Consider the following 10,589-nt stretch of genomic DNA (forward strand, 5'->3'; position numbering starts at 1 on the left):
TCCTGGTGCAGACAGAGCTGGTGACTCCCCACGGGGTCCAGGAGATGCAGCCCCGGGAGGGAGCAGGGAGGAAGCAAGGGGAGAAGCTGCAGCTGCTGGCCCTGCCTGCCCCCCCAGGGGAGAACTGGTGTTGGCAGAGCCCCATGGCAGTGCCCACCCCAGAGACCCCCCTGCACCCCATCCCTCCTCCAAGGGATCCATCCAAATTCTCCCCCAGCGTGGCCGGGGGACAGGGCTGTCCCTCTACCCTTGCCCTGTCCCCCGGGCAGGCAGCTCCCTTTGGGGCTGGCAGCAAGTGCCTAAAGGCAGGACAGGAGGGACGTGAGCGGCAGCTCCTTCTCCCCCAGCAGCGTGTCCCGCTTCAGGCTGCTGCCCTTGTTGACCACCTTGAGCTTGAGAGACATCTTCCTAGCGTGGCTGGGGCCCAGCCCGTCGAAGAAGAAGTCCTCATTGAAGACTGGGTTGCGGCTGTTCTTGACGATGGTGCTGCGTTGCTTCTGCAGCTTCCCGGGGTTGAGGCACAGCGAGACGCAGCAGTTGATGCTGCGCAGGTCGACGAGGGCATCGTAGAGATCCTCTGCAGAGATGAGCCGCACACGCAGCCGGGCGTTGGAAGGGTCGTACTCAGCAGCCAGGCGCAGGCTGCCCCCACGGCTGAGCCGCAGGTTCTGCTCCCGGTCCCGGCCCGGCGGCAGGTCCAGGGGCAGCAGGGCGGAGGGGGGCTGCCCCCCGGCCGGGGCGCTCCGGGAGCGGCGCTGGGCGCTGGGGCTGGTGTCGGCCGAGCTGTCGTCGGTGGACAGCGAGCTGTTGCGGGCGACCGAGTGCTTCAGCTTGATGACCTTGGACTGGCTCTCTTGGCTGAAGATCTTCAACAGGGAGACGGAGCGGGAGAGCAGCGGGGAGCCAAAGGGCGAGGACTCGGCCGAGGAGCACGTGTCGCTCTCGCCGCCGCTGAAGTACCGGACGGGGTGCATGAGGGCTGCACCCAAATCTGCGGGGGTCCGGGGCCTGCTCTCCCCGTTGAGCTTGGCTCTGCGCTGGGCGCTGGGCGAGGTGGCTGGCGAGGGGCAGAGGCTGCTGTGCTCGCTGTGGAAGAGCGATTCTTTGCGCCGCGTGTGCGGGCTCTCCACCAGCGTGGCGAAGCCGTAGGACGTCTGCGCTTTGGGGACGTAGGGCAGTGACATGGCGGTCTGAGCCTGAGGGTCCACGTTGGTACCGAAGCCCCTCCCGTCCGTCCAATCCTCGGCGCTCTCGATTTGGATGATGTGCCGGCCGGCGGCCCGAGACCGGGACCGGCTGGAGGCCCGGGGGCTGCGTGGGGTTTTGCGCCCGGCCAGGTCCTGCTCCGAGGCTGAGGGACCCAGGGTGGGAGCTGAGGGGGCCTCGGGGCCCTCAGCCTCAGCGGGGGCCGCGCTCAGTTTGGGCGGGATGAAGAAGTCGGGGATCTTGTCGGGGGTGAGGACGTTGCTGTAACGGGACCCCCGCGCGGACTCCTCCGGCCCCGCGCCCCGGGACCCGCCATTCTCCGCCACGCCGCGCAGCCGCTCCAGCAGCCACATGTTGCCGACGGGTGCGGGGCTGGAAGAGACCCGAGGGGCAACGCTGTGACCGGCAGTCTCGAGCCGGCGGCACCTAGAGACGGGGACCTGCTAGACCGGAGGGAACCGACCGCGAGGGGGGTCGCGGGGACCTGCCGGCCGCGGGGGAACGGAAAGGAACCGGCCGCGCGGAGGGACGGGAACCCGGGGGACGCGGACCCGAGGGATGGGACGGGACGGGGCGGCCGCCGCGCACGGGTAGCCGGTGCCGGCCGCGACGCAATGCCCGAACCGAGCGACGGACGGACCGAGCGACCGACCGGCGCCGTCAGCGGGAAGTTGCCGGAGCCGCCGCACCTGGAGCGGAGCCGCCGCCGCCGCCGCAGCCCGGGCGGGGCGATCGCGATCGCGCTTTTATACGGCGGCGGCGGCAGCGGCAGAGGCAGCGGCGGCTCCTGTCCTTCCCCCGCCGCCGTAATCCTCCGAGTGCGGCGCCCCTCGCATTTTCCGTGCCGCTCCGGGCAGAACCGGGACCGGGACCGAGACCAGGGACTGGGACTGAGCGGTCCCAGGGTGCTGATGCTCGAGGGTGGGGGGATCCGTCCACTCGTCCACCCACGGGAGCTCCGGAGCTCGGTTGGGACCGGGAGCGAGGGGCTCTGAGCCCGGAGCGGGGCGGCAGCGGTCCCTGTGTGTTCCCTCCCGCCCTGAGCAGCATCGGGGGCCGAGGCCGGAGAGATGGAGCCGGTCCCACCCCCACCCCGAGCTCCTGAGCTCATCAAACGCTGTACAAAGCTCGGCTCTCCGGGGTGCTTGGGAGCTCGAGGGCTCGATGAGAGCACGGAAATGGTTCAGTATCTTGTCGGGAGGAGGCTGGGGGTGCGACAGAGCCACACGTCACAGCCGGCGGGGACAGCGCTGGGACAGGATGCGGCCCAGGTGTCATTTGGGACAGCAAGGCCGAACATTGGGAAGGTCCACGGAGCATGGCTGTAGGCCCTGGTGCTGCGGGGGGTGGGAAGCTCAAAGCAGACCCGTTGTCCCCAGCCCCGGTACCGCGTGGGCAGCCCTGGGACAGGGTTGAATGGAGCTGGATAATGTCACAGACGGGGATCAGCTCCTGCCCGGCTGCTGCCCCCCGGATGCTGCCAGACTGCAAGGGTGGCACTTGTCACCACAGCGTCCGGGCTCCCACAGGGGGAAGAAGAGGGCAGATGGAGCCCGGGGAAGGAGGACGAGGCTGCCGGGAAGGGGAGGCTGGTGAACAAAAGGCTGGTGTTTGCCTTTCCTCCACCCTGTGCAACGGCGGGTAAACAAGGTGCAGAAATGGTTGAGTTCCCCCGAGATAACAAAGAGCGCTGGAGCCGGGCCAGCGAGGTGCAGGGTGCTGGAGATACCTGTGCTGAGCTTGCCCGTGCTCAGCTCGGGGTTCGAGGCAGAAGAGCTGCAGTAGTCGGGCAGGGACACTGAGGTCCCGAGTGCCCCCCCTTCCCAGTGAAGGGACAGCAGGAGTGCCCCGGTGCTGTGCTGCAGGGGGGGCCGCCCCGGCCTCAGCCCCTCCGGGCAGGAATGCTGCACACATCTCCCCTCCTCCAGCCCCACAGGTATTGCCATGAAACCTGCCCAGACTCTGACCCTCTGTCCACGAGAACTGACCGGGGCAGAGTTTGTGCCTCACATTTGGAGGCACAACGGGACAGCTGAGCTGTGAGGGCCCCAAAGCAACACCCCGGGGCTGAAGGGTACGGGCAGAGCCTGCAGCAGCCGGTGGAAGGTGTGAGACTCTCCACCGGTGGCAGAAGACGAAAGTCGGAGCTCTTGCTGTCTTTTCCTGCCTCTGCTATTGAGGGAACAGCGCAATTATATTTGCAGACCCATTACTACACGACAAAAAACAGCAGCCGAGATGGAAACGCCGCATCCCTGTAGGTATTCCACTATCAATCGAAAATTACACATTCACTGCTGGGCTTTGTTTAGGGCTTTATTCTATTCATTGACTGCTGGCGCCCGGCAACCTGGTCCCAGGAGGGGCCGTCCCCAGCGGGGGGCAGAACACCCCCGGCCCGACCCAGCGCGGGGATCTCGCTCTGCCAGCCCCCATTTGCACCAGCCCGGTCCCAGCCCCTGAGATCAGCACGAACCACCCAGGCATCTTGCTCATTTACAGGTTTAATTAGAAACATATTCCAAACCACGAACCCGCACCCAGAGCCAGACACACTGGAGAAGGGGACGTCTATGCCATAAAACCCTGCCAAAGCCCCGAGCCGGCCGGGGGGGTCCCCGTGGCCGTAGGATACCTCTACTCCTGGCAGCCCTGGCCGTGCCAGCACCCCTGCCCTGTGCTTTCCCTGCAGCAGCTTCATCCTGGCCCTGGACCAGGAAGGGCGGCCGGGGGCTTGGGGACACCGGGAGCTTCACACGGCAGCTGCTCCTGGGAAGAATCCAGCTGAAAATTTCGAGAGCCCAACTCAGAGCTGAGGAGCAACCGGAGAAGGGGAGTGTGGAGGGGCCTCGGCTTTGCCCTGGGCTCTGGTGCACAGAGCTCACGTACCCCTCGGCATCACTGCTTCCTCTGGACAACCTGGCGAAGGTGCAGCTCACTCTCGGCGGCCACGATGGGCTGATCGTTCTGCCGGTGGTGGCTGATGAGGTGGCTGATGCTCTCGAACAGCACATCCTTGGTCCTCACCTGGAGGCCGGGGGCACAGCGGTCCTGAGCCCGGGAGCAATACCTCCCTCACGGGGTCCCCCCCTCTCCCCCCAGCCCTTGCCTTCCCTACACCTTACCACGCCCTCGGGATCCACCAGCAGCAGGTGCCGGGGTTGCCCGCTCTGCATCCCTGTCAGCACATACTGCCCGGGGTTGGTCAGGCTGTCCCGCACCAGGAAGTCCCCGTCCGTCTGCAGGAGCCTCTCGGCGTCCCGCCGGCTCATCCTCCCGTGGTACCACGGCTCCCGACGGAGCTGCTCCTCTGTGGGGGCGATGGGGGCTTTCCGCGTGGGGGGGCTCGGCCACTGGTCCTCGATGGGGGGACTGGTGCTGCCCCCCGCGATGCACTCGTGGAGCTTCAGGGCATCCTCGAACGGCCCTGGGGGAACCGAGGGTGGGAACCGGGCATGACGCCCAAGCATGGAGGGGACAGTGCTCCCCCCACACGGGCATAGCATCCCCTGTCACGGGGGCACCCACCCACAGCCCTGCCCTGCCTGTGCACGGCCCCGACATCCCCAGCAAGGGTGAGTGATGATGGGACCCCAGTGTGTTGTCCCCAGCACTCAGCACAGTGCTGCTCTGGGCTCAGCCCACTGGCACAGCTCTGCCCCAGACACCCCCAAGCCTGGTGGCTTACTCATATCAAACAGGTCCTTTTTGGGGCTCTCCTCTGGCACCCCATGGGCCTCCGGTTCCCAGGCATCCAGGCTCTGCGTGTTCACGTACAAGTGCTCCTCATAGTCCCGTGGCCCCAGCGGGTGGGTGTCTGCCTCCAGGTACCCGTCGCAGGTCTGGCCTGTGAGGACTGGGTGTCACCACCAGCCCGGGCAGGACAGAGCTGCTGAGACCCCCACTCACAGTCCCCGGAGTGTCCCCCGCAGTGGTACCTACCCTGGCTGTCCTGGTCCCGGGGTGGCCCCAGCTGGATGCTCTGGTCTCGTCGGGCTGCAAACCCACCCTGGGGAGAGGAGGCAGTGAGGGTGTCAGAGGGACGTGCTGGGGACCCCACGGCAGGGCCAGCAGCAGCCCTGGGTTGCTCACCTGGCTGGGGGGGCCAGAGCCGGAGGGCTGAGTGTTGATGTGGCCCTGCCTGAGCCGGGAATCGATCAGCCCTCCTGGGGGTGGCTCCTTCCCCGGGATGCTGTTGTAGTAATCGTGCTTGGCCGCCTCCTCGTCCTCCCCCCAGGACACCTCCTCTGCACCCATAGCCCTGCAGTGGGGACCAGGGAGCTGGGGACACCCTGCCCGGCTCAGCCCCCCCCCCATGCCCAACTGGGGCTTGAGTGACCCCCAGGCAGGGGACGTGGCCAGGACAGGGTTGTGGGGGGGCCTCACCACCCCCCTACCTTTCCGGGGGTGCCACCACGGTGGGGGGGCTGTGCAGGTACTGCTTGAAGCGCAGCTCGAAGGCCTGTCCCACTGTGCTGATGACGCTCTGTGCCAGCCCCTCGCAGCACTCCAGGATGTGGCAGGCTGCAGACAGACAGACAGACAGACGGATGGCTCAGGTGTTTCCCCCATGCTCCCATCACCCCTCCAGGACCACCCTGAGCCGCCTCTCGTGCCCCCCCACGAGGGATCCCCTCCTCCAGCTTTCACCCCCAGAGCATCCCTCCTCTTCCTCAGAACTCCCGGGTGCAGGGGCCAGCGTCACCTCTCTGGTTGATGGGGTCCTTGGCAACGTAGGCAACATAGTCCGTGGTGTCCTGGGGGAACAGGAGAAACTCAAGGCTGGCATCCCCTTGCTGTGTGGGGAACAGGGCTGGGGGTGTCCTGCCCCAATCTGATGTGGGTCGGACAGCCCCTGTCCCTGAGGGACACAGCTGGGGGAGGGCTGGGGAGTGCAGGTCTCACCGTGTCCCCGCCGGAGGCGAAGGAGATGGATTGCATGTGGTGGTTGGCGATGATCTGTGGGGGGGACATGGCCCAAAGGGGGTTAATGTGGGGGCTGCCAGTCCCCTGGCTCATATCAGGGAGCAGAGGGCTGGGAGGTGGTGGAGCCACGTCCCCAGGGACGGCCCTAACCTGACGTGTGGTGGGGATCATGAGGTTCAACCCATCCACGGAGATGTTGACAGCAATGCTCATGCCAGCAAAGCGGAGGTTGCTCTTGCCCAGGATGGAGAAGAGGGCTTTGTTGGGAGCCTGGTAGGGGACAGGAGTGCGGGGGCAATCACAGCTTACCAGGACCAGCCTTCCTGAGGTGAAGGAGGCGAGGAAGGGTGCCCCAAGAAACCCCAGGGTGCTGCACCCCCAGGACAGCCCAGGGAGGGACAGGCTGAGTGGAAACTCACCTTCTTCTTCCAGATGCCCTTGACGCCCGGCACCGCCTCATACAGTCTGTTGATGGCTTCCCTGCAAGCCCCGGCCCACGCTGGGTCACAGCTGCAGGTCTCTGGCCCCTTTCCCCCTGCCTGTGGCACTGCAGGGTCTGGGGTCATCAGCCCCCCGGCCACTGCAGCATCCCCACGGCACTGCCCCACGTCACAGCCCGCGGTACAGGGTCCTGGCCAGGGCCACCTCCCTGCTCTGCTTCCCACCCGCTGACGGGCAGCAGTGCCTTTCCTCTGCCATCTCCGGGAGCCAGGGCTCCCCCAGATCTTATCCCCTCTTGTCCCCTTCCTCCACAGGGACCCAGGCAGGGGCAGTACCCAGGGCCACCAGCGGCTCCGGGTGGCTTTGGGGAGCAAGAGAGGGGGATGGCAGGGCAGTACCTGGTGACCTGTGTCCGGGTATTGAAGTCGAGGGACCTCATGGAGCGCAGGACCTCGATGCACCCCATGTACTGCGGGGAGGGAGGGAGGGATGGGGGAGGATCAGACCGGCCTCCTCCGGCTCCAGGAATCACACAGCACCCTTTCGTCACCCACCCCAAAATGCCCAGATCCTGCGCTGAGACCCGACAAACTCATCTCTCTGCTGCAGCTCCTAATGCCCTGGTAAGGGCTGCCGGGTCCTAGGGCTGACTCCCCGGCCCAAAAGCTCCCGGCCCATGGTTCGTTCTGGGGGGCCATACCGTCCCTCCCGGGATGTGCTGGACAAGTTGGACAGCCCAGGACCCCTTCCCACATCCCCGGGAAGGTCCCGCGGGATCCAGGGGACGGGGCCGCTGATGCCGTGATACAGCCTGCCCGGTGGCCGCCGGGGGAGACCGGACCGGGGGGACACGCGTGGGGCCGGGGACTTCGCGCCGGGGCGGGTCCGGGGTCCGAAGGGACTTACCCGAACGATGTAGGAGACGCCGGGCCCCAGCACCCGCTGGTCGGGGTGCAGCCAGCCCTGCGCCGGTTTGCGGATGAAGCTGCCCTTGCGGCTCCAGTCCTCGGGCCCCGCCCGCGCCGCCCCCCGCCGCCCCCCGCCCGGTCCCCCGCAGGGACCCGCGCACAGGGGGTCGCAGGCGCCCAACGCGGCCGCTAGCGCCGAGGAGGGCTCCGCCGCGCCCCCCCGCCCGCCCCGGCACCGGCAGCTCCCGGGGGCCTCGGCCGAGGAAGCCGCCGGGACCGGGGAACTTCCACTGCGGCATCCGCGGCAGCAGCGCGCAGAAGGTGGTGCCGGGCTCCGGCTCCTCGGCGGGGCCGGGGCCGGGGGCTGGGGCGGGCATGGGGACGGTCAGCGGCTCGTCGCGGAACCGATCATACTTGGGCTCCGGGAGCATGCCCGGGGCCGCGCCGCGCTCCGCTCCGCCGCTCCGCTCCGCCGCGCCGGCCCCCGCCCCCCGCCCGCTCCCCCGGGGCTGCGCTGATGTCATGGAGCGAGCGCTCGGCCGCCCGCCCCGGCCCCCCGGCCGCCACCGCCCCCAGCATCCCCCGGCTGCCCGCCCCCTTCCCCGGCACCCCCAGCATCCCTCCTCCATCCCCCCGCCCCCCCCGGGAGGCATCAGCATCCTCAGGCCACCTCTCACCCCCCCGCATTCCCCGCCCTGAGCCCCCGCCAGGCTTTGCTGCCACCCCTGCGTCACCAGCGGGGCTGGGGGGGGGGGCTGTGCCCCCAAAGGGCAGGCGCGGTGTCGGCGTTAGGTGACAACAGGGCACAGGGCCTGTTGGGCTCTTCCCTGCCCAGCCCGGGGGGGGCTGTGCCGGCTGACAGACCCCCCATGCCTCGGGGGTCCCCACAAACAGCCCACGGGGATTGAGCTGCTCACGCTCTGCCCTGGCTCAAACCCACTCACCGCAGCCCCCCCGGGCTCACACCGACCCTGCGGGTTCCCGGGGTTAATGGACTGGGGGCGGGGGGGCTGCTGCTGCCCCTGGGGACCCATCGGGCTGTTCTTTCTCACTGAGCCATTAGAGTGGTGAAGGCGAGAGCCCCCCGGCCGCTGCCCCCACCCGCAAAGGAGACATCTTCTGCTTTTTCCACACCTCCGTGGCCGGGGAACGCTTGCGGGGAGCTGGCTGCCGGGTGGGGGGAGGGAAGAGAGGTTTTTCCAGGCTCCCCGCACGACGGGGCTGCCCTATTTCTGTGCCCCCCAGCGCAGTGGCCTCGTTCGCTCTGATTTCATCGGAGCCAGGCCCGGCTCCCGCTCGTTTGCATCTGTCTGGAGGACTCAGGCAGCAGAGGGAACAATCGTTTTCTTGCTTCTCTGCCAGCATCTGCAGCGAGCAGGGGAAAAAAAACAAAAAATCCCTTAAAGGGATTTTCTGACCTCAGCTATAAGCAAATCGCTTTTCCCTCAGCACGCTTTTTGGTTTTGACTTTTTGGTTTTGCCCAGCCCAGCACTGACTGACCCAGAGCCCCCTGCTCCTGAGAGGGGCCGGGCCATGGGGGTGCTCCCCACACGGGGTAGGCACTGGGCTGGTGGTGCCGGGAGCTCCGGTTGGGCCGGTAAAGTCCGGGAGCCGAGCTGAGGTGTGGGCCCACTGGGACACTCAGTATCCCCCTCCCCACGCAGTGTCAGCGTCCCGGGGGGGGGTCTTTGCAGAGCTGATGCACACAGGTCCTGAGGAGAAGAGCCCGGGTGGGGGCAACGCTCTGCTGAGGGGGGCGATGCTCTTTTTTTTTGGGGTGATGTTCCGCTCAGGGAAGATTCCACCACCCCCCGGCAACCGGCACAAACAAAACCGGAGCCGTCCCGGGGGCCCTGGGCAACGCGTGGCCGCCTTTGTCTTGCCTCCCCCCTCTCCCTGGCAGGTGACGGGGGTGGGGGGGAGGCAGTAATTGCTCTAAGTGCGATCAATAAATCAAGGTAATAGAATTACATTTGTTGTTGCCATATTGGGAACCGCTTCTCTGCTCCCTCCTCGCTGGGTTTTTAACCCCCTGCAGACACTGGGACAAGTCGGGCTCCTCCTGCCCGCTCTATGTGGGGTGCAGGGGGGGCTGAATCCCTTCTGGAGGGGGTCTCAGGTCCCTGCCCGGTGCTCTGCCAGGCAGCTCTGAGTTCAGGTCCTCAAGGTCGGGGCTCATCCCGCGGGGTGGTGCCGAGGTCCCCGTGGAGCTCACAGCTCTTTGACCCCGTTCCGTGCAGAGCTCCCGGGGTTTGGGGGTGCCCGGGGCTTTCCCTACGAAAGGAGCCGGGAGCGGAGCAGCAGCCCCCGCACCCACCGGCAGCAGAACCGCTCTCCACGGGGTTATTTCCCTCTGCTTTCCCGCAGGTCCCGGGCTCGGGGTGAGGCTCAGCCTCACGCCCAGGGCTGTCCCGGCTGCTTCGTTAATCCCGACAGGAAAGATGGATGCGGCCCCGGGGACGATGCTGCCGGTGCCGCCGCCGGGGGGAGGCAGGGGACCGGCCCCGCCTCCTGATTTGCATAATCTCTGTAATCTGTGTCTAATTAAGGGCTTCGCCGTTGACACCGCACGGGGGGAACGAGCGGCACGTGCCCACAGCCCGTGACGCGTTAATTAGCAGGGACCACGCACGATCCCCCCGCAAACCCACGCGGTGCTGGTCTCCCTCCCACCCCCCCGCTACTCCAGGCCCAGCCGCCCCCCTCCTCGGCTCGGGGGGAAGCGCCGGGATCCTCCCGGGAAAACGCTCGGTGGTAACAACCCCCGGCTGAGCCGCCGGTGCTGGGATGGGAGGGGCCGGACAGCAACCGCTCAGCCCCTCTCCGGGTGTGTGTGTGGGAGGCACTGGGAGGCACTGGGAGGCACTGGGAGGTACTGGGAGGTACTGGGAGGCACTGGGAGGGTCCCGGCATTCCCCTCGCTCCGCCGCGGCGGGAGCGGCCCCGCCCGCCGTGTCCCGTCGTGCCTTGCGCCTCCCGCTCAGCCTGGCGGAAAAATCCCGGCGGCGGCGCCGTTCCGCGCGTCCCAACCAATCAGAGGCCGGCTCGGGCGGGCGGGAGGGGGCGGAGCAGCCAATGGGGTGCGAGGGAGCGCCGTCGCCATGGCA

At 67.5% G+C, this 10,589-nt stretch overlaps 2 protein-coding genes across 2 annotated transcripts; both read right to left on the bottom strand.

The window, feature by feature from the left end:
• Positions 1 to 299: 299 nt before the first annotated feature.
• On the bottom strand, positions 300 to 1,783 carry C2CD4C (C2 calcium dependent domain containing 4C). Its single transcript, XM_008499261.2, has one exon. The coding sequence runs from the start codon at positions 1,557 to 1,559 to the stop codon at positions 300 to 302; it is 1,260 nt and encodes a 419-aa protein (XP_008497483.1). The 5' UTR covers positions 1,560 to 1,783.
• Positions 1,784 to 3,941: 2,158 nt separating this feature from the next.
• Positions 3,942 to 7,520, bottom strand: SHC2 (SHC adaptor protein 2). The gene is made up of 12 exons (XM_030466279.1): positions 7,480 to 7,520; positions 6,972 to 7,042; positions 6,552 to 6,612; positions 6,283 to 6,402; positions 6,112 to 6,165; positions 5,912 to 5,963; positions 5,604 to 5,730; positions 5,299 to 5,467; positions 5,149 to 5,215; positions 4,895 to 5,053; positions 4,332 to 4,633; positions 3,942 to 4,233 (listed from the first exon to the last, which is right to left on the bottom strand). The coding sequence occupies exons 2-12, from the start codon at positions 7,037 to 7,039 to the stop codon at positions 4,105 to 4,107; spliced, it is 1,308 nt and encodes a 435-aa protein (XP_030322139.1). The 5' UTR covers positions 7,040 to 7,042; positions 7,480 to 7,520; the 3' UTR covers positions 3,942 to 4,104.
• Positions 7,521 to 10,589: the final 3,069 nt, after the last annotated feature.

Source organism: Calypte anna, chromosome 28, assembly GCF_003957555.1.
Source record: "Calypte anna isolate BGI_N300 chromosome 28, bCalAnn1_v1.p, whole genome shotgun sequence".
In the NCBI taxonomy this organism is placed as follows: domain Eukaryota; kingdom Metazoa; phylum Chordata; class Aves; order Apodiformes; family Trochilidae; genus Calypte; species Calypte anna.